Below are 22,601 nucleotides of genomic sequence, written 5' to 3'. Positions count from 1 at the left end.
CAGTAATAAGTCGCCCCAGGTCTGCGCTGCGTACACTGTTGGCGCCATAGAGATCCCGTACAGTAATAAGTCGTCCTAGGTCTGCGCTGATCACTAATAAAATGATGAAAGTGAGCGCGCTCCCATATAGCAGCTGATACACCAAAATGAAACCTCCAAACGTACAATAAATAATAAAGTGCAGCGCTGGGATGAATAATCACCGCAGAATCCAGATGTGGATCCGTCTATAAACATGATAAATCCAGAAGTGAGCCGTGACGGAGGGTAAGCAGCACAGAACACAAGGCAGACGGCAAACACTTAAAGCTTTATTAAAACTGACAAAGTCACTCAATGGGGAGTAGTGCAGGGAGAGTCCAACAGACTTGTAATCCAGCCCCGGGGGGCAAAGCTAAAGTCCCTACAGCAGTTTGTAGTCCAACAGGAGGTAGGAGGCAGTTCATAAGTAGTCAGACAACATGGGGGAAGCATGCACTCAGGCAGAGCGGATGTGGTGGTCTTGGGCAGGGCTGATGTGGTGATTTCAGGCAGGGCTGATGTGGTGGTCTCAGGCAGGGCTGATGTGGTGGTCTCAGGCAGGGCGGATGTGGTGGTCTCAGGCAGGGCTGGTGTGGTGGTCTCAGGCAGGGCTGGTGTGGTGGTCTCAGGCAGGGCTGGTGTGGTGGTCTCAGGCAGGGCTGGTGTGGTGGTCTCAGGCAGGGCTGGTGTGGTGGTCTCAGGCAGGGCTGGTGCGGTGGTCTCAGGCAGGGCGGGTGCGGTGGTCTCAGGCAGGGCGGGTGCGGTGGTCTCAGGCAGGGCGGGTGCGGTGGTCTCAGGCAGGGCGGGTGCGGTGGTCTCAGGCAGGGCGGGTGCGGTGGTCTCAGGCAGGGCGGGTGCGGTGGTCTCAGGCAGGGCGGGTGCGGTGGTCTCAGGCAGGGCGGGTGCGGTGGTCTCAGGCAGGGCGGGTGCGGTAGTCTCAGGCACAGCTGACAGCGTTTCAGGCAGGGCTGATTCTGGGGTCCCCTTTACTCCAATGGGGCTTAGGCAGAGTCTAGCCACTAGAGTCCCGCTGCAGCTGGGATCCCCTTCAGTTGCTGCACAGCAGAATGGAACAACAGGAGAGACCAGCACTGACCTCTTAAACCCCCTGAGCAGGACGAGAGGTGGAGGGGGGTCATTAGCAGGATGACAATGGAGGGACTGCCTTAATTGAGTTTAGGGACATTTGGATGACAATGGAACGGAAATACAGTAATTGAATTTGTAGCTGTAAGCAGGAGGACAGTGGGGAGGATACATTAATACAAAAGTAAGGCACTAATTAGGGATGTAGGACATCTGGGCACAAGACAGGATGGACAAGTAAACAGGATAACAATGGGGAGGATACACTAATTGAATTTGGGACCTTTTGTGGAGGGGGCGCGTTGATTACAGGAGTATAATACTTATTGTAGGATGCTCTTCCTATGGCCAGGAGGGATTAAAGGACAAGGAATTAATAACTGAGAATTAATAACTGGGCTGGCGGAGACGTCGTGACACTCCGGATCATTAATCAGGAATTAATAATTGGCCACGCCCCTATACCGTGACAGAGCCAATATTAATATTATGGTGCTTTGAAGAAATGGTAGGATTGCGCACTCACCAGATGCGCATAGAATATGCGCGTTAATATATCCACCTCAGGGCACTTAGGTAGTGATGTATGGTAGGTGTATGTGGAACATCCGTGTAGGAATGGGCAACACTGCCGTCAAAGGATTGTCTGCTTAGCTCCAGAGGTCCCCTTTAGGATGGATAGGATCGGCCAGCTGTTTACAGGGATTCCCTTCCTCTGGATAATGGGTCAGACTGGTACTCTCCGCAGGTTCTGCAGGCTGAAAGGCTCCATAAAGAAGCCATAAGAAAGGTGCCCATAGTGTAGTATTTCCAAAAAAAATGTATTTGAATCCACAAATGTCAATATAGAGATATAAAGCAGGTACACTGACCATTAGTTAAGATGGCCGCCGGACCAACATGTGGCTCCGGCGGCGTGACGTCACAGCGTATTGATTTCCTGCACAGCTGTGATGCACCGTTCACTCACTGGACGCACGTAGTACATCCAAAGAGCGGAACTTGTTTAGTGTGTCCTACGCTTCCTCGGAGACACGTTTGCTGTGGTAAAACAGGTTCTCTTTATTACCCCCCCCTCTCCACCTGCAAATATTGACCTTTCTTTTACTCCCCCCACTTCCATGAGTGAAATTACCTCCCCGCAGGAGCATAAGCCACTCCCCTTCCTGTTCTATAAGGGCGTGATGACTGTGATTGAGCAGGGAGATGGCTCCCAACCCTCAATAATCCCCGACTGAAGCAATATGGAGATTACACGAGGCGCCTTGGGGGGCTCGGGGCTGAACGGTGCAGTGGGGGGAGTAAAGTTAAGGTCAGTATGTGCTGCTGGGGGGGGGGGGGTAATAAAGTGAGTGTGTTGCTTTGTTCTGCTCTTACCTCCCTCTTCCTTTAGATGTTCACACACAACGCTGAGGCAGTCGATTGGATATTTTAGAAATTATTTTGTTAAAATGAATAAAGTCGTTTACTCTTCGGTGTTGGCTCTAGTACCACATTCACACCGCGGCTCTGGAGTCTGGCTGTTTTATAATCCAGAACATTTGTTTCAGGTCTTTGGAGAACCCCTCCGATGGGCAGAATTCACTGGAGTCTCTCTGGAGGCGGTACAGCGAGTTTGAACTGCTGAGGAATTACCTGTGCGTCACTTACCCCCTTTGTGGTGGTCCCTCCTCTGCCGGAGAAAAGGGTATGTGGCTGTAGGTTGGGTGGATGTGGTCATAGATTGAGTGAATGTGCCCATAAGCTGGATGGTGCGTCTGTACGTTGAGTGGTGCGTCTTTAGGTTGGGTCATATGGCTGTAAGTTGTGTTGTGGAGTTGTAGATTGGGTGGTGCATGTGTAAGTTGGGTAAATGTGGCCGTAGGTTGGGTGGATGTGACCGTAGTTTGGGTAGATGAGGCCGTAGATTTTGTAAATGTGCATGTAGGTTGGGTGGTATGGCTGTAGGTTGTGTTGTGGAGTTGTAGGTTGGGTGGATGTGCCCGTAGGTTGGGTGGTGTGGCTGTAGGTTGTGTTGTGGAGTCGTAGATTGGGTGGATGTGCCTGTAGGTTGGGTGGTGTGGCTGTAAATTGAGTGGTGTGTCTTTAGGTTGGGTGGATTTGGTTGTAGGTTGAGTGGTGCGTCTTTAGGTTGAGTGGTGTGGCCGTAGGTTGGGTAGAAGTGGCCGTAGGTTGGGTAGAAGTGGCTGTAGGTTATGTCATGTGGCCGTAGGTTGGGTGGTATGGCTGTAGGTTGTGTGGTAGGTTGGGTGGATGTGCCCGTAGGTTGGGTGGATGTGCCCGTAGGTTGGGTGGATGTGCCCGTAGGTTGGGTGGATGTGCCCGTAGGTTGGGTGGATGTAGCTGTAGGTTGTGTTGTGGACTTGTAGGTTGGGTGGATGTGCCCTTAGGTTGGGTCGTGTGGCTGTAGGTTGGGTGGATGTAGCTGTAGGTTGCGTGGTATGGCCGTAGGTTGCGTGGTATGGCCGTAGGTTGGGTGGTATGGCCGTAGTTTGTGTCATGTGGCCGTAGATTGGGTGGTACATCTGTTTGTTGGATAAATGTGCCTGTGTGTTTGTTGGTGTGGCTGTAGGTTGGGTCATGTGGCCGTAGGTTGTGTCATCTGCCTGTAAGTTGAGTGGTATGGACGTAGGTTGAATGGTGTGTCTTTAGGTTGGGTGTTATGGCTGTAGGTTGAATTGTTGATTCGTAGACTGGGTGAATGTGGCCGTAGGTTGGATAAATCTGCCTGTGTGTTGGTTGTGTGGCCGTAGGTTGGGTCATGTGGCCGTAGGTTGGGTCATGTGGCCGTAGGTTGGGTCATGTGGCCGTAGTTGGGTCATGTGGCCGTAGGTTGGGTCATGTGGCCGTAGGTTGGGTCATGTGGCCGTAGGTTGGGTCATGTGGCCGTAGGTTGAATGGTGTGTCTTTTAGGTTGGGTGGTATGGATTCAGATTGTGTTGTTGAGTCGTAGGTTGGATAAATCTGCCTATGTGTTGGTTGGTGTGGTCGTTGGCTGGGTCATGTGGCCGTACGTTGTGTCATGTGCCTGTATGTTGGGTGGTATGGCCGTAGGTTGAATGGCGTGTCTTTAGGTTGGGTGTTATGGATTCAGATTGTGTTGTTGAGTCGTAGGTTGGATCAATGTGCCTGTGTGTTGGTTGGTGTGGTCGTAGGTTGGGTCATGTGGCCTACGTTGTGTCATGTGCCTGTATGTTGGGTGGTATGGCCGTAGGTTGAATGGCATGTCTTTAGGTTGGGTGTTATGGCTGTAAGTTGGATCAATGTGCCTGTGTGTTGGTTGGTGTGGTCGTAGGTTGGGTCATGTGGTCGTAGGTTGGGTCATGTGCCTGTATGTTGGGTGGTATGGCCGAAGGTTGAATGGCGTGTCTTTAGGTTGGGTGTTATGGTCGTAAGTTGGATCAATGTGCCTGTGTGTTGGTTGGTGTGGTCGTAGGTTGGGTCATGTGGCCTACGTTGTGTCATGTGCCTGTATGTTGGGTGGTATGGCCGTAAGTTGAATGGCGTGTCTTTAGGTTGGGTGTTATTGCCGTAGGCTGGATCAATGTGCCTGTGTGTTGGTTGGTGTGGTCGTAGGTTGGGTCATGTGCCTGTATGTTGGGTGGTATGGCCGTAGGTTGAATGGCGTGTCTTTAGGTTGGGTGTTATGGTCGTAAGTTGGATCAATGTGCCTGTGTGTTGGTTGGTGTGGTCGTAGGTTGGGTCATGTGGCCTACGTTGTGTCATGTGCCTGTATGTTGGGTGGTATGGCCGTAGGTTGAATGGCGTGTCTTTAGGTTGGGTGTTATTGCCGTAGGTTGGATCAATGTGCCTGTGTGTTGGTTGGTGTGGTCGTAGGTTGGGTCATGTGGCCTACGTTGTGTCATGTGCCTGTATGTTGGGTGGTATGGCCGTAGGTTGAATGGCGTGTCTTTAGGTTGGGTGTTATTGCCGTAGGTTGGATCAATGTGCCTGTGTGTTGGTTGGTGTGGTCGTAGGTTGGGTCATGTGGCCTACGTTGTGTCATGTGCCTGTATGTTGGGTGGTATGGCCGTAGGTTGAATGGCGTGTCTTTAGGTTGGGTGTTATTGCCGTAGGTTGGATCAATGTGCCTGTATGTTGGGTGGTATGGCCGTAGGTTGAATGGCGTGTCTTTAGGTTGGGTGTTATTGCCGTAGGTTGGATCAATGTGCCTGTGTGTTGGTTGGTGTGGCCATAGGTTAGGTCATGTGTCTGATGAGTACCTGGAGAACCGATGTTCGGGAGGCTTTACCACAGGTTTTTATAAACCTTCAGAAATGTGGTATTGAACTTTCTGGTGAACGCTGAATCTGGGGGGTGCGGCTGTTAGAATTCATTCTGTTCTCTCTCCCGGCACAGGCAGAATTTGTGTGGCACAAACTGTCCGCTGATAACATGGATCCTGACTTTGTGGAGAGGAGAAGAATCGGCCTGGAGAACTTCCTGCTGCGTGTGGCGGCTCATCCCGTCCTCTTCCAAGATAAAGTCCTCACCACCTTCCTCACCCAGGTACAGCCAGCGCCGGGCCATGATTGGACGTCGCTCCTCACAGGAGACGTGTTCCCTGGGGGTGACTGATATTGAAGCAGGCCTAGATATTCTCCTCCGTGTCTTTGTGTCTGTCCGCGTACATTATCTCTCTACTTTTCTTTCCAGGAGAATGGCTGGAAGGAGGCTGCAAATGATGCCGCATTACAAATGAAGGTGAGTGATGGGTGTCAGACGTCATCCTCTATAACAGGGGTCTCCAAAGGTTCTAAACAGAAGGCCAGTTTACTTCAGACTCTGAGGGGGCCGGACTGTGGCCAGTGGGAGTAAACAATGTTCCATAATTGGTGTCAGTGGGAGGAATAGTGCCCCATCATTGGTGTCAGTGGGAGGAATAGTGCCCCATCATTGGTGTCAGTGGGAGGAATAGTGCCCCATCATTGGTGTCAGTGGGAGGAATAGTGCCCCATCATTGGTGTCAGTGGGAGGAATAGTGCCCCATCATTGGTGTCAGTGGGAGGAATAGTGCCCCATCATTGGTGTCAGTGGGAGGAATAGTGCCCCATCATTGGTGTCAGTGGGAGGAATAGTGCCCCATCATTGGTGTCAGTGAGAGGAATAGTGCCCCATCATTGACGTCAGTGGGAGGAATAGTGCCCCATCATTGGTGTCGGTGGGAGGAATAGTGCCCCATCATTGGTATCGGTGGGAGGAATAGTGCCCCATCATTGGTGTCGGTGGGAGGAATAGTGCCCCATCATTGGTGTCGGTGGGAGGAATAGTGCCCCATCATTGGTGTCATTGGAAGGAATAGTGCCCCATCATTGGTGTCAGTGGGAGGAATAGTGCCCCATCATTGGTGTCAGTGGGAGGAATAGTGCCCCATCATTGGTGTCAGTGGGAGGAATAGTGCCCCATCATTGGTGTCAGTGGGAGGAATAGTGCCCCATCATTGGTGTCAGTGGGAGGAATAGTGCCCCATCATTGGTGTCAGTGGGAGGAATAGTGCCCCATCATTGGTGTCAGTGGGAGGAATAGTGCCCCATCATTGGTGTCAGTGGGAGGAATAGTGCCCCATCATTGGTGTCAGTGAGAGGAATAGTGCCCCATCATTGGTGTCAGTGAGAGGAATAGTGCCCCATCATTGGAGTCTTTGGGAGGAATAGTACCCCATCATTGGTGCCAGAGGGAGGAATAGTGCCCCACCATTGGTGCCAGAGGGAGGAATAGTGCCCCACCATTGGTGTCAGTGGGAGGAATAGTGCCCCATCATTGGTATCATTTGGAGGATTGGTGCTTCATCATTGGTGTCAGTGGGAGGAACCGTGCTCTAAGGGACGAATAAATATAAGCGAAGGGTCATAGTTTGGAGACCACTGCTCTATACAATCTAATCATCTCTTCTGTGTTCACAGACCGACTCCAGGCTGAAGTCGCTGAACGCCACGTTTCGTGTTAAAAACCCGGACAAGTGAGTGTTGTCTGACGTGATTGGCTGAAAATGTTTCAGTAAACACACCCAATGCGGGTTAGGGGACGCCGCTCTCTGTAAAGGCCGCCCTCTTCACCCGCAGAGATATCCATTCACTAAGATTTATGGCTTCTGTTAGCAGTTTCCCTTTTTCGTTCACAATGATTGGCTCTTCTTTCCCGGACCCTTTTAGTTACATTATGATTGGCTCTTCATTCCCAGACCCTTTGTTACACCATGATTGGCTCTTCATTCCCAGACTCTTTTAGTTACATTATGATTGGCTCTTCATTCCCGGACCCTTTTATTTACATTTTGATTGGCTCTTCATTCCCGGACCCTTTTAGTTACATTATGATTGGCTCTTCATTCCCGGACCCTTTTAGTTACATTATGAATTGGGGAAACTGTGGAGATCCTTCAGTACGCAGAAGCCGCCCAATTCTTAGAAGCCCGGTTGAAGCAACACTATTGGACAGCAACGCCAATAGGTCGTTTTTAGGGTCCAGCACTTCTCATCCATTTTTATGGGCTGCGGCTGTGCTGCAATCAGAAGATATGCAGATTTTGGGTGCAGCAGTTGTAGAAAGGAAGTTTGTCTTGTGGCTCTCCAGGTCAGAGATAATAATTGTGAACATGAATCGAATGTTCTATGTTGCGATTGTTTCTCCATATCACCGAGCTGAAACATTACAGTGATGAGCTGCAGTCCGTCAGTGGAAGCCCTGAGCAGAGTGGGAAGTCCTGGGGGTAGTGGCACAGGGGAGGGAAGTCCTGGGGGTAGTGGCACAGGGGAGGGAAGTCCTGGGGGTAGTGGCACAGGGGAGGGAAGTCCTGTGGGTAGTGGCACAGGGGAGGGAAGTCCTGTGGGTAGTGGCACAGGGGAGGGAAGTCCTGTGGGTAGTGGCACAGGGGAGGGAAGTCCTGTGGGTAGTGGCACAGGGGAGGGAAGTCCTGTGGGTAGTGGCACAGGGGAGGGAAGTCCTGTGGGTAGTGGCACAGGGGAGGGAAGTCCTGTGGGTAGTGGCACAGGGGAGGGAAGTCCTGTGGGTAGTGGCACAGGGGAGGGAAGTCCTGTGGGTAGTGGCACAGGGGAGGGAAGTCCTGTGGGTAGTGGCACAGGGGAGGGAAGTCCTGTGGGTAGTGGCACAGGGGAGGGAAGCCCTGAGCAGAGTGGGAAGCCCTGTGGGTAGTGGGACAGAGGAGAGAAGCCCCAGGCAGAGTGGGACGCCCTGGGGGTAGTGGCACAGGGGAGGGAAGTCCTGGGGGTAGTGGGACAGGGGAGGGAAGCCCCGAGCAGGGTGGGACAGGGGAGGGAAGCCCCGAGCAGGGTGGGACAGGGGAGGGAAGCCCCGAGCAGAGTGAGAAGCCCTGTGGGTAGTGGGACGGGGGGGGGGGGGGGTCTTGTGGTTCTCCAGGTCAGAGATAATAATTGAATCTAACAGTCTATGTTGTGATTGTTCCTCCACATCACAGGAGATTCACCGAGCTGAAACATTACAGTGATGAGCTGCAGTCGGTCGTCTCTCATCTCCTGCGAGTCTTGGCGGTGAGTGTCTTCGGAATGTAGAACCGCTCTGGGATTCCTCTACAGCGGCTGTGCAAAACTGAGGAGAGGGATGCCGTTCAGATCTACATGTAATAGAATGTTTGGCTTTCTTTCAGAGGGTGGCAGACCGACTTTATGGTGTTTATAAAGTACATGGCAATTACGGCAGAGTTTTTAGGTGAGCCCCCAAAGTGTGTCTACATTCACAAATCCTCAATCTATAAGCCCTGCAGAGTTGGGTAATGGAAGGAAGCCCCGGGGAGGCGTGGCAGAGGAGGGGAGGCGTGGCAGAGGAGGGGAGGCGTGGCAGAGGAGGGGAGGCGTGGCAGAGGAGGGGAGGCGTGGCAGAGGAGGGGAGGCGTGGCAGAGGAGGGGAGGCGTGGCAGAGGAGGGGAGGCGTGGCAGAGGAGGGGAGGCGTGGCAGAGGGGAGGCGTGGCAGAGGGGAGGCGTGGGACAGGGGAGGGGGCCCCGGGGGGGAGTGGGGACAGGGGAGGGGGGCCCCGGGGGGGAGTGGGACAGGGGAGGGGGGCCCCGGGGGGGAGTGGGACAGGGGAGGGAGGCCCCGGGGGGAAGTGGGACAGGGGAGGGAGGCCCCGGGGGGAAGTGGGACAGGGGAGGGAGGCCCCGGGGGAAGTGGGACAGGGGAGGGAGGCCCCGGGGGGAAGTGGGACAGGGGAGGGAGGCCCCGGGGGGAAGTGGGACAGGGGAGGGAGGCCCCGGGGGGAAGTGGGACAGAGGGGGGAAACCTTTGGGGGTGGAGCGGGGTAGAGGAGGGGAGCCCTTGGGGGGGCAGCAGAGGAGGGGAGCCCTGGGCTGAGTGGGACAGGGGAGGGGAGCCCTGGGGGGGGTAGCAGGGCAGCAGAGGAGGGGAGCCATGGGGGGGTAGCAGGGCAGCAGAGGAGGGGAGCCATGGGGGGGTAGCAGGGCAGCAGAGGAGGGGAGCCTTGTTGGGAGTCGGACAGACAATGGGAGTCTCGGGTCAGTTGGGTATATTATCTTGTAGAAGTTTCTGCTTTTATTCAGCAATATTTCTTTTTTCGCAGTGAGTGGAGTGCCATAGAAAAGGAGATGGGGGATGGACTGCAGAGCGCCGGACATCACATGGATGTGTGAGTGTGCTTTGAATTGTATAGTTGGGAGCAACACCGCCTTGAAGAAGTACATAGGCTGCCATTCCTGGAAATGCCGGTTGCCTGGCTGCTTCATACAGTGACCCTGATACTTGAATTCACGGATCTGTTGCTAGTATGTGAATAAATAGTGCAGCCACATGTGACCATCCTACATGTGTTCCTCAATGGGGCCCATTCACACCATTGTGATACTGTGCTATCTATTCATTTGAATGGTGCCAAAACGCACCTTAAAAATGCAACACACAGTAACTCGCTACCATGCGTTGTGGTGATACATTTTTTTTTCCTTTTCTGCTGTGGTGCGTTGACAGGACATGCGTACGGAATGGACTACATTAAAGTAGAACTCTGGTTATGAAGTAAAGTATTCTGTGTGATAAAGCGGTCAGTGGTTGCGTTCTTTGTGTCGCACTCTTCCTGATCAGACGACAGTTGGGCGCCATGACGTCACAGGCCTAGCTGCAACTGTGCTTGGTGTTCCTCATCAAGCCCTTTCTTGTCGATCAACATGTAGGAGATGCCTGGGGCCCCATCCACTCCTGACTGACATGTCGATTCCTCGCCCACCTGCTCATTTTTGCAAGCTTGGCTAGCTGTAATTTGCATAGGACACGCCCAGTTGTAAATCTAAGCAAATTCCCAAAACACGGCGCTTTTGAGCGGACGTGACAAGTGGAATCATGGGAAATGTGACCTAGGGGAGACACAGCTGATTGGAATCATGGGAAATGTGACCTAGGGGAGACACAGCTGATTGGAATCATGGGAAATGTGACCTAGGGGAGACACAGCTGATTGGAATCATGGGAAATGTGACCTAGGGGAGACACAGCTGATTGGAATCATGGGAAATGTGACCTAGGGGAATCATGGGAAATGTGACCTAGGGGAATCATGGGAAATGTGACCTAGGGGAGACACAGCTGATGGGAAATGTGACATAGGGGGGCACAGCTGATGGGAAATGTGACATAGGGGGGCACAGCTGATTGGAATCATGGGAAATGTGACCTAGGGGAATCATGGGAAATGTGACCTAGGGGAATCATGGGAAATGTGACCTAGGGGAATCATGGGAAATGTGACCTAGGGAGACACAGCTGATGGGAAATGTGACATAGGGGGCACAGCTGATTGGAATCATGGGAAATGTGACCTAGGGGAGACACAGCTGATGGGAAATGTGACCTAGGGGAGACACAGCTGATGGGACCTCTTTGTTTCCCGCTCCCTCAACCTCCTGGCGATCACGGAAACCTGGATCCAGCCCACTGACTCTACCTCCCCTGCTGCACTCTCCTATGGAGGTCTCATCTGGACCCACTCACCCAGACCTAACGGTCGTAAAGGTGGTGGGGTTGGTCTGCTCCTGTCACCGCAGAGCACCTTCCGAGTCCTCCCAAACCCCCCCTCCCTATCCTTCTCCTCCTTCGAGGCCCACTGCGTCCGACTATTCTCCCCCAACCCCCCTGAAGATTGCTGTGATATACCGGCCTCCTGGATCCATATCCCGCTTCCTGGATGACTTCTCCTCCTGGCTACCCTTCTTCCTCTCCTCTGAGCTACCCACCATCATCCCTTGGGGATTTCAACATCCCTGTCAACCTCGACAACCCAGACACAGCCCGTCTCCTCCACTTAACCTCCTCCTTTGCACTTGCACAGTGCATACAATCCACCACCCACTCCGACGGCAATATCCTCGATCTTGTCTTCTCCAACCGCTGCGCTCCCCACAACCTCACTAACACCCCCTTCCCTCTCTCTGACCACAACCTGATCACCTTCTCTATCTCCTCGTCCTCCAACACCTACCCCTCCAAATGTCACACTACTACCAGCCGTAACCTCCGCAACCTGAACCCTGCCTCCCTCCACTCTGCAGCTGATCAACTCCACGACAGCATCCTCCACCTGTCCTGCCCTGACTTGGCTATGACCGCCTACAACAACGCGCTGTCAACAGCCTTGACTCACTAGCGCCTTTAACCACACGCAACATCAGACCCCGACCGCTCCAGCCCTGGCAGACTGATCACACCAAAACCCTCAAACGACAAAGTTGTGCCCTGGAGCGACTATGGCGCAAAACCAAATCCCAACAAGCCTTCACCCGCTACAAATCTGCCTTCCACACCTACACCTCCTCCCTCCACGCAGCCAAACAAGCCTACTTCCTGACCCTCATCAAGGCCCTCTCCTCCAATCCTCGCCAACTCTTCTCCACCTTCAACTCTCTACTCTCTCCACCGCCACCTCCACCCAGCACCTCACTCACTGCCCTTGAGATTGCCAATCACTTCAAAAACAAGATTGACACAATTCGCAAGGACATCGCCGCAACCTCACACTCCTTCTTAACCCGTCCCCTCTCACACAGCTACCCCCTCATCCTCCTCCCCCTCAACATAACCCGCAGGGACTTAGTCACTGCTCAAACTCCCTCCAACCCCCTTCACCCTCACTCAGCTACCCCCTCATCACCCCTCTCTCACGGCCCACCACTGCTCTGACCTCCTCTCCCACCCCACCCTACATTCCTCATACTGAAGCTCCCCCCACACTCCGCACCTTTGACCTTACTACCATCGAGGAAGTCTCCAAGATCCTCTCTGATGCCCGCCTCACCACCTGCCCCCTCGACCCTATCCCCTCACAACTCCTACGACCTCCCTCCCCCTCCATCCTACGCTCCCTCACCCACATCTTCAATCTCTCCCTCTCCTCCGTCACTTTCCCCTCCCCTCTGAAGCATGCACACATCACCCCCATACTTAAAAAGCCTCCCTGGACCCCAATGACTCGAACAACCTCAGACCCATCTCCCTGCTCCCATTTACATCTAAACTCCTCGAGCGCCTCGTCTACACCCGCCTATGCTCTCACCTCAACAACAACAACCTCCTCGATCCCCTACAGTCCGGCTTCCGTCCCCTACACTCCACCGAAACCGCCTTACTCAAACTCTCCAACGACCTGCTAACCGCCAAAGCTAATGGCCACTATTCAGTGCTCCTACTCCTTGACCTCTCTGCGGCCTTCGACATAGTCGCCCACCCCCTCCTCCTCAAAAAACTACACTCCCTCGGCCTCAGAGATTCTGCTCTCTCCTGGCTCTCATCCTACCTGTCACAACGCTCTTTCAGCGTTACCTATAATACTACCACCTCCCCCTCACTCCCCCTCTCTGTTAGGGTCCCTCAAGGCTCCGTCCTCGGGCCCCTTCTCTTCTCCATCTACACCTCCTCCATTGGCCAACTCATACACTCTCACGGCTTCAACTACCACCTCTATGCCGACGACACACAAATCTATCTCTCAACCCCCCACCTCACCCCCTTGGTCTCAGCCCGAATCACACACCTACTGAGCCACATATCAGACTGGATGTCACTCCACTTCCTTAAACTGAACCTCTCCAAGATGGAGTTTCTTGTCTTCCCCCCAGCCCGGACACCACCCCCCATTGACTTCTCCGTCACATCCAACAACGCTACCATCAAACCCGCCCTGCAGGCCAGAGTACTTAGTGTCATTCTGGACTCCAACCTATCCTTCCAGCCCCAAGTCCAATCTTTAACAAACTCGTGCAGACTCCACCTCCACAACATGCAGACTCCGCCTCCGCAACATGCAGACTCCACCTCCGCAACATCGCCAAAATCCGCACGTTCCTCACCCCAGAAACCACTAAACAGCTCATCCACTCCCTCATCATATCACGACTCGACTACTGCAACTCCCTCCTCACTGGCCTGCCTCGCCACAGGCTATCCCCGCTTCAGTCCATCCTGAATACGGCTGCCAGACTCCTTCACCTTTCCAACCGCTCTGTCTCCGCCACCCCCCTCTGCCAATCCCTCCACTGGCCTCCACTCAGTGTCCTCCACCCCCCTCCGCCAATCCTCCACTGGCCTCCACTCAGTGTCCTCCACCCCCCTCTGCCAATCCCTCCACTGGCCTCCACTCAGTGTCCTCCACCCCCCTCTGCCAATCCCTCCACTGGCCTCCACTCAGTGTCCTCCACCCCTCTCTGCCAATCCCTCCACTGGCCTCCACTCAGTGTCCTCCACCCCCTCTGCCAATCCCTCCACTGGCCTCCACTCAGTGTCCTCCACCCCCTCTGCCAATCCCTCCACTGGCTTCCGATTGCGCAACGGATCAAATTCAAAATCCTAACACTGACGTACAAAGCCGTCCACCATACTGCCCCGAACTACATCACTGACCTAATATCCAAGTACCGCCCAACACGCACACTCCGCTCCTCACAAGACCTCCTTCTCTCTAGTTCCCTGGTCTCCTCCTCCCATGCCCGCCTCCAGGACTTCTCCAGGGTGTCACCCATCCTCTGGAACTCCCTGCCCCAACCCATCAGATTATCACCTACTCTCCTCTCCTTTAGGCGCACCCTGAAAACCCATCTCTTCAGGGAAGCCTACCCCACCCCCTGCTAACCTGCCGACCTCCTCCACTCCTCCCACCACTCCATCCCCCACAGCTATCTCCTCTTGTGCCACCACCCCCTCCCTCCTAGATTGTAAGCTCCGAGGAGCAGGGCCCTCGATCCCCTCGTGTATCACATTGTATTGGTATTGTTCTGTCACATGTTCTGTCCCCCTTTGTAATGTACAGCGCTGAGCCAACTATTGGCGCTTTATAAATACTGTATAATAATAATAATTATGGGAAATGTGACCTAGGGGACACAGCTGATGGGAATCATGGGAAATGTGACCTAGGGGACACAGCTGATGGGAATCATGGGAAATGTGACCTAGGGGAGACACGATCATGGGAAATGTGACCTAGGGGACCGCTGATTGGAATCATGGGAAATGTGACCTATGGGAGACACCGCTGATGGGAATCATGGGAAATGTGACCTATGGGAGACACAGCTGATGGGAATCATGGGAAATGTGACCTATGGGAGACACAGCTGATGGGAATCATGGGAAATGTGACCTATGGGAGACACAGCTGATTGGAATCATGGGAAATGTGACCTAGGGGAGACACAGCTGATGGGTATCATGGGAAATGTGACCTAGGGGAGACCACAGCTGATGGGAATCATGGGAAATGTGACCTAGGGGAGAGACAGCTGATGGGTATCATGGGAAATGTGACCTAGGGGAGACACCGCTGATTGGAATCATGGGAAATGTGACCTAGGGGAGAGACAGCTGATGGGAATCATGGGAAATGTGACCTAGGGGAGAGACAGCTGATGGGTATCATGGGAAATGTGACCTAGGGGGGCACAGCTGATGGGAATCATGGGAAATGTGACCTAGGGGGGCACAGCTGATGGGAATCATGGGAAATGTGACCTAGGGGGGCACAGCTGATGGGAATCATGGGAAATGTGACCTAGGGGGGCACAGCTGATGGGAATCATGGGAAATGTGACCTAGGGGGGCACAGCTGATGGGAATCATGGGAAATGTGACCTAGGGGACACAGCTGATGGGAATCATGGGAAATGTGACCTAGGGGGGCACAGCTGATGGGAATCATGGGAAATGTGACCTAGGGGAGACACAGCTGATGGGAATCATGGGAAATGTGACCTAGGGGGGCACAGCTGATGGGAATCATGGGAAATGTGACCTAGGGAGACACAGCTGATGGGAATCATGGGAAAATGTGACCTAGGGGGGCACAGCTGATGGGAATCATGGGAAATGTGACCTAGGGGGGCACAGCTGATGGGAATCATGGGAAATGTGACCTAGGGGAGACACAGCTGATGGGAATCATGGGAAATGTGACCTAGGGGAGACACAGCTGATGGGAATCATGGGAAATGTGACCTAGGGGAGAGACAGCTGATGGCACACTTACCAGAAATGACGTGCGAAACTCCTCCCACCACCAGTAGCGATGGTACGGAGATGAGATTTGGGGTTCTTACTGAGGGATGTAATCTCATGATGAACGTTCATGGTGGGGGCAATAATGCCACGTAATTAAACAGACACAGGCTGCAAGATGTGTGAACATAAGAGCAGTGAGTGTTTCCTCCTGGGTGGGGGAGTGTCCTCAGGGGCGGGGCCTGTCTCCTCTTGGGCGGGGCCTGTCGCTCTATGTGCACTGGGTTCCCTGATGTAGAGAATGGGAATAATATGCATCTACACAGAAAAGTGATGCCAGAAAAGACTGAGTGGTCCATCGAGTCTGCCCTCTTTTGGGGGGGGAGGGTTGGTTTTGTTTTTTTTGGGGGGGGGGTATTTTTGGGGGGTTTTTGGTTGTTTTTTTTGTTAACATTCTTGTCTGAGTATAGATCTATGCTTGTCCCATGTTTGAAGCCATTTTACTCTTTGCGGTTCCCTCCCCCACAGATACGCAGCTTCCATCGATGACATCCTGGAGGAGCAGGAACACTACGCCGACCAACTGAAAGAATATTTATTTTACGCTGAAGCTCTGAGGTACCGGAAACTTGTGACCAATGAGATCTGTGCTTGGCGTGTAAGCGGTATCAGCCTATTAATGTACACGTTATCGTGGTGCTTGCAGGTCCGTGTGCCGGAAACATGAACTCATGCAGTACGACCTGGAGATGTCCGCCATGGACCTGGCCAGTAAGAAGCAGCAGTGTGAGGAGCTCTCCACCGGGGTACGTAGACTGGCCCGGCCCCGCCCCCGAGGTGCCATAGACTGACGTAGAAACCCCCCCCCCCATTAGAACACCTTTTTTTTAGCCGAACTCTGAGCACAAAACCTTTCATTTAAATATATTCAATATTGGTCATACAGGAAATAAATCCACCAAAGCCTTTGCAACCCCAGATATTGCCTTGTAAAGCCGCAAGGACATTGTCATTGTGCTGTATGTGGCCTGTGTAGGGAGCAGAGCTGTGGGAGGGGCCCAGCAGGCTCAACTTACTGCAGAAAACTACAGGAGGGGGCGGAAAAAAGACCAGTCACCCTGCACAAAGTGAGAGAGGAGAGCTGGGGGGAGGGACCCAGCAGGCTCCACCCACTACAGGCTTTATGAAGAAAACTACAGGAGTGGGAGGTGACAAGACCAATCACCTTGCACAAGATGAGAGTGCAGAGCTGTGGGAGGAGCCCAGAAGTCTTCTTCTACTACAAAAAAACTAGAGGAGGGGTGGAGACAAGACCAGCCCCCTCCCTGCACAAGGAGAGCGAACAGTGCTGTGGGAGCTGCCCCGCAGGCTCCACCCACTACAGGAGGGGGTGGGGGCAAGATCAGTCCACCTGCACAAGGAGAGAGAGTGCAGAGCTGTGGGAGGAGCTTGTCTGGCTCCACCCACTACAGAATACTACAGAAGGGGGTGGGGGCAAGACCAGTTCCCCTTGCACAAAGACGGAGAGCAGAGCTGTGGGAGGGACCCAGCAGGCCCCACCCACTACAGAAAACTACCGGAGGGAGTCCAGGACCAGTCCCCCTGCAAAGAGGAGTGTGTGCAGAGCTGTGGGAGGGGCCTGCTGGGCTCCACCCACTACAGGAAACTACAGGAGGGGGAGGAGACCAGCCCAGTCCACCTGCACAAGGAGAGAGTGCAGAGCTGTGGGAGGGGCCCGGTGAGCTCCACCCAGTACAGGAAACTACAGAAGGGGGTGGGGGCAAGATCAGTTCCCCCTGCACAAAGACAGAGAGCAGAGCTGTGGGAGGGACCCAGCAGGCCCCACCCACTACAGAAAACTACTGGAGGGAGTCCAGACCAGTCCCCCTGCAAGAGGAGTGTGTGCAGAGCTGTGGGAGGGGCCTGCTGGGCTCCACCCACTACAGGAGACTACAGTAGGGGGCGGAGTCCAGACCAGTCCCCCCTGCACAAGGAGAGAGTGCAGAGCTGTGGGAGGGGCCCGGTGGGCTCCACCCAGTACAGGAAACTACAGAAGGGGGTGGGGGCAAGATCAGTTCCCCCTGCACAAAGACAGAGAGCAGAGCTGTGGGAGGGACCCAGCAGGCCCCACCCACTACAGAAAGCTACAGGAGGGGTGGAGACCAGACCAGTCCCCCTGCACAGGGAGAGGGAGCAGCAGTGAGCGGTCTTTATTCCAGGAAGTCTCACCCTGGATGACGGCCCAGATCTGCAGGAAATACACAAAGGACACGGAGATTCCAGAAGCAGACACACGATTGGTGGATTCAGAGGATATCTGACTGCCCTGGTGTCAGCTGGAAGTTTCTGTTTTAGTGACTGGCTTTGTATCTACTATAAAGGACTTGTGTGACCTGAGAACATACCTGGAGAGATCCAGCCACACTGTGTACATGCTTGTATCAGACCCCCAATCTAGGAGCTGACACTTTATTTCCTGCAATACCCCAGAGAGAATGAATTGTGTGTTTCCCTGCAGACAGTGCGAACGTTCTCCCTGAAGGGGGTCACCAACAAGCTGTTCGGTCAGGAGACGCCGGAGCAGAGGGAGGCCAAGATAAAACTGCTGGAGGAGCAGATAGAGGAGGGCGAGGAGCAGCTCAAGGAACAGAACCTGGAGAGCTGGTAGGTGTCCTGGAGAGCCCGGTAGGTGTCCAGGTGTCCTAGAGACCCCTGGAGGTGTCCTAGAGAGCCTTGGAGGTGTCCTAGAGAGCCCTGGGGGTGTCCTAGAGAGCCCTGGGGGTGTCCTAGAGAGCCCTTGAGGTGTCCTAGAGAGCCTTGGAGGTGTCCCAGAGAGCCTTGGGGGTGTCCCGGAGAGCCCTGGAGGTGTCCCGGAGAGCCCTGGAGGTGTCCCGGAGAGCCCTGGAGGTGTCCCCGGAGAGCCCTGGGGGTGTCCCGGAGAGCCCTGGGGGTGTCCCGGAGAGCCCTGGGGGTGTCCCGGAGAGCCCTGGAGGTGTCCTCTCTGATCTGCTGCTACATTGGACCAATATATTTGTACAAGGATGTGAAGCTGATCAGCAAAACTGCAGGGAGAGCACCATGAGATGGAGGGGATTGCAGTGAATGATCAGGTGATCAGTGGGGGTGGCAGCAATTGGATCAGGAGGTATGGATTGAGGCTTGGCAGTGTGGGATGGGGGGTAAAGAGTAGGGCACGGCAGTGTGGAATGGGGGGGTAAGGATTGGGGCACGGCAGTGTGGAATGGGGGGGGTGTGGAGTAGGGCACGGAAGTGTCGAATGGGGGGGGTGAGGAGTAGGGCACGGCAGTGTGGAATGGGGGGGGTGAGGATTGGGGCACGGCAGTGTGGGATGGGGGGGGGGTGAGGATTTGGGGCACGGCAGTGTGGGATGGGGGGTGAGGATTTGGGCACGGCAGTGTGGGATGGGGGGGTGAGGATTGGGGCACGGCAGTGTGGGATGGGGGGTGAGGAGTAGGGCACGGCAGTGTGGAATGGGGGGGGGGGGGTGGTGAGGATTGGGGCATGGCAGTGTGGAATTGGGGGGAGGGGGGGGTGAGGACTTGGGCACGGCAGTGTGGGTTGGGGGGGGTGAGGATTAGGGCACGGCAGTGTGGGTTGGGGGGGGGGTGGAGTGGGGCACAGCAGTGTGGAATGGGGGGGGGGGGTGAGGATTGGGGCACGGCAGCGTGGGATGCGGGGTGTGAAGTAGGGCACAGCTGTGTGTGATTGGGAGGGTGATGAGGAGCAGTAGGTGAGTGTGTTGTCAGGGAAGGGGGGAGAGCTCTGTGGGGGCGGTGTCGGGGGAGGGGGGAGAGCTCTGTGGGGGCGGTGTCGGGGAAGGGGGGAGTGCTCTGTGGGGGCGGTGTCGGGGAGGGGGGGAGCTCTGTGGGGGCGGTGTCGGGGAAGGGGGGAGTGCTCTGTGGGGGCATTGTCGGGGAAGAGCTCTGTGGGGGCGGTGTCGGGGAAGGGGGGAGTGCTCTGTGGGGGCATTGTCGGGGAAGAGCTCTGTGGGGGCGGTGTCGGGGAGGGAGGAGAGCTCTGTGGGGGCAGTGAAATAGAATTTGGACTTTTCCGCATATTATTCGGATTTTCTCCTCCTGGTCATGTGCTCCTTTTTTTTTTTTTTTCCTTCTGTTTTCAGTGATTTTGTACAGAAATCCTGGCAGGAAATCGAACGTTTTAAAGAACAGAAAAATCGTGACCTGAAGGAGGCGCTTATTAACTATGCGGTTATGCAGATCAGCATGTGTAAGAAGGTGAGCTCCGCCCATTGCTGGGCCGGGATCCCCCTTCCCCCCCCCCCCCCCGTATATATGCCACCCTGTATTGTGTCACCGAATGGAAATCTGAGGACAGAGATCTGGAAGTTGCCATTGCTGACCCCCATTTATAAACGCAGATTCCTGATCCTGGATCCTCATAATACTGGAGCTAACCTTGGCCCCTCCCCTCTCATCAACATGCTGATGAATATTAATGAAACCTTTCCTGTTCATTACATACCTTCTCTTAGAACCAGTGATGTCATCACTGGGTCTCTGTGCTTCTCTATACAATTATGCATAGGTAATGTCTGTTTCTTTCCTGTGTGTAGGGGATCCAGGTCTGGGGCAATGCGAAGGAATGCTTCAGCAAGATGTGAAGGAGCCCGGCCATGTCTGGGAGACTCAGACAGTTGGCTGGAAGACGACGACCAATCATCACACGGGAGGGGATTCATGTGCACAGGTGCGGCCTTCGCCTTAAAACTTGCGCTGTGCACCTCCCCCTCCGAACACTGAATGTCCCTCTAATGAGTACGGCAGCCACCATGGATGAGTCCACCGCCATCTCCGGGATGAAACCGTTGGCTGTAGTACCCAGAATGCTCTCCACCCGGAGCACCGCCCCCTTCACCCGGAGCACCGCACCCCCCACCTGGAGTACCCTTCACCTGGGACCTCTTCCACCCCGAACACCACCATTGACAATACATGACCGCCATACTCTAAGTGCCAATCTCCGATCTTCATTTGTCTCGTTCCCACAATGATGGCGGGATGGGAGGAGCTTTCCTTCCCTACCGCCTCCTGTGGATGACAATTTCCAGTGACAATTCCCGATGAACCCCCATAATGCCACAATTCCCGATGAACCCCCATAATGCCACAATTCCCAATGAACCCCTTTTATGTGATGATCAGCAAATAACATTTTCTTACCCGTCTAGCCGGAAGCCGCCATTTTGAACGAACATTTGATAGAATCCCGTCCTCTGATGGCACTTTGGTGAACAGATGGGCCAAATGGTAATTGAGAACATGGGGATGAATGATGGGGGGGAGGATGTAAAAATCTTGCTGCCCCCCTCCCCCCACCCCAGACCATGGTGCATGCCGATTGGAGGGCTTTAGTGCCTTACATCATACACACGGGCACTTTTGTTTGCATGTTTCTGATTTGCTTTATTTTCGGCTGGATCTTCGCTCCGCTCCTCGTTGGGCTGACGATGACCCCGCAGCTCCTCGTACATTCCTTGTGCCAAACTAATAAAGTATAACACGTCGCCGATTGTAGAACGCCATTGTCCTGCCTGAAATAAAGAGATTGTTCATTAGATGTCGTCTCGGGAAAAGAAACATTTGTGTAGAAAATACAGTTGTGTTCAGAATAATATCCGTGTGATGAGAAAAGTGAGTAAAGCTGCAAATCCTTCTAATCCTTTTATTTCCATCCACACAAATGCATTGGGAACACGACACATTCTATTCCAAATCACAACATGAAGAAAAATACATCAAATTTGTGTTGTTCCTCTAAAAAAATGGAAGAAAAGTGAATATTAGACGGTTCAAAAAAATGGCCGTGTTTGTATTCTTCTTTACAAACTCCAACATTCAATATATAAACTGAGAAATGTTTGAAGATTTTGCCTTTCCTTTGAATGACTTCATGAATATTTGGTTGTAGTCGCACTGTTTCTGAGAACTGCTGTACATCTGTGTTGCATGGAGTCCCCCAACTTCTGGCCCCTGTGATCAGGTATTCCAGCCCAGGATGATTGGACCACATTCCACAGTTCTTCTCTATTTCTTGGTTTGGCCTCAGAAACGGCATTTTTGATGTCACCCCACAAGTTTTCTATTGGATGAAGATCCGGGGATTGGGCTGGCCACTCCATAACGTCCATCTTGTTGGTCTGGAACCAAGATGTTGCACGTTTACTGGTGTGTTTGGGGTCGTTGTCTTGTTGGAACCCCCATTTCAAGGGCATTTCCTCTTCAGCATAAGGCAGCATGACCTCTTCAAGTATTCTGATGGATTCAAACTGATCCATGATCCCTGGTATGCGATAAATAGGCCCAACACCGTAGTATGAGGAACATCCCCATATCATGATGCTTGCACCACCATGCTTCACTGTCTTCACAGTGTACTGTGGCCTGAATTCAGTGTTTGGGGGTCGTCTGACAACTGTCTCCGCCCACTAGACCCAAAAAGAACAATCTTACTTCCATCAGTCCACAAAATGTTGCCCCATTTCTCTTTAGGCCGGTCAATGTGCTCTTTGGCAGATTGTAACCTCTTCAGCACACGTCTTTTTCCCAACAGTGGGACTTTGTGGGGACTTCTTGCAGATAGTTTGGCTTCACATCGGCGTCTTCTAATTGTAACAGTCCTCACAGGGAACGTCACACCTTCTTTCATCTTCCTGGAGCTGATTGTTGGCTGAGTCCTCACAGGGAACGTCACACCTTCTAACATCTTCCTGGAGCTGATTGTTGGCTGAGTCCTCACAGGGAACGTCACACCTTCTTTCATCTTCCTGGAGCTGATTGTTGGCTGAGTCCGCCCCATTTTGGCTATTCTATCCATTCCAATGGTAGTTTTTCGCTTTCTTCCACGTCTTTCAGGTTTTGGTTGCCATTTTAAAGCATTTGCCATCATTTTAGCTGAGCAGCCGATCATTTTCTGCACTTCTTTATATGTTTTCCCCTCTCCAATCAACTTTTTAATCAAGGTACGCTGTTCTTCTGAACAATGTCTGGAA

General features: G+C 53.5%; 1 protein-coding gene across 1 annotated transcript; it reads left to right on the top strand.

The window, feature by feature from the left end:
• The first annotated feature begins 235 nt into the window (after positions 1-235).
• SNX4 (sorting nexin 4) lies at positions 236-21,169 on the top strand. The gene is given in 14 exon segments (XM_089664733.1): positions 236-267; positions 2,658-2,757; positions 2,759-2,794; positions 5,467-5,616; positions 5,764-5,811; positions 7,011-7,066; positions 8,543-8,615; positions 8,732-8,793; positions 9,660-9,725; positions 16,100-16,189; positions 16,278-16,377; positions 18,090-18,235; positions 19,713-19,827; positions 20,166-21,169. Coding segments are annotated over 14 exon segments (1,122 nt in total). The 3' UTR covers positions 20,214-21,169.
• The last annotated feature ends 1,432 nt before the right edge of the window (positions 21,170-22,601 follow it).

The sequence above is a fragment of the Staurois parvus genome, unplaced genomic scaffold, assembly GCF_062004578.1.
Source record: "Staurois parvus isolate SC_StPar_1 unplaced genomic scaffold, SC_StPar_1.0 ptg002013l, whole genome shotgun sequence".
Lineage (NCBI taxonomy): Eukaryota > Metazoa > Chordata > Amphibia > Anura > Ranidae > Staurois > Staurois parvus.
Note: the sequence above shows the minus strand (reverse complement) of the source record. Positions and strands in the feature narration are given on the sequence as shown.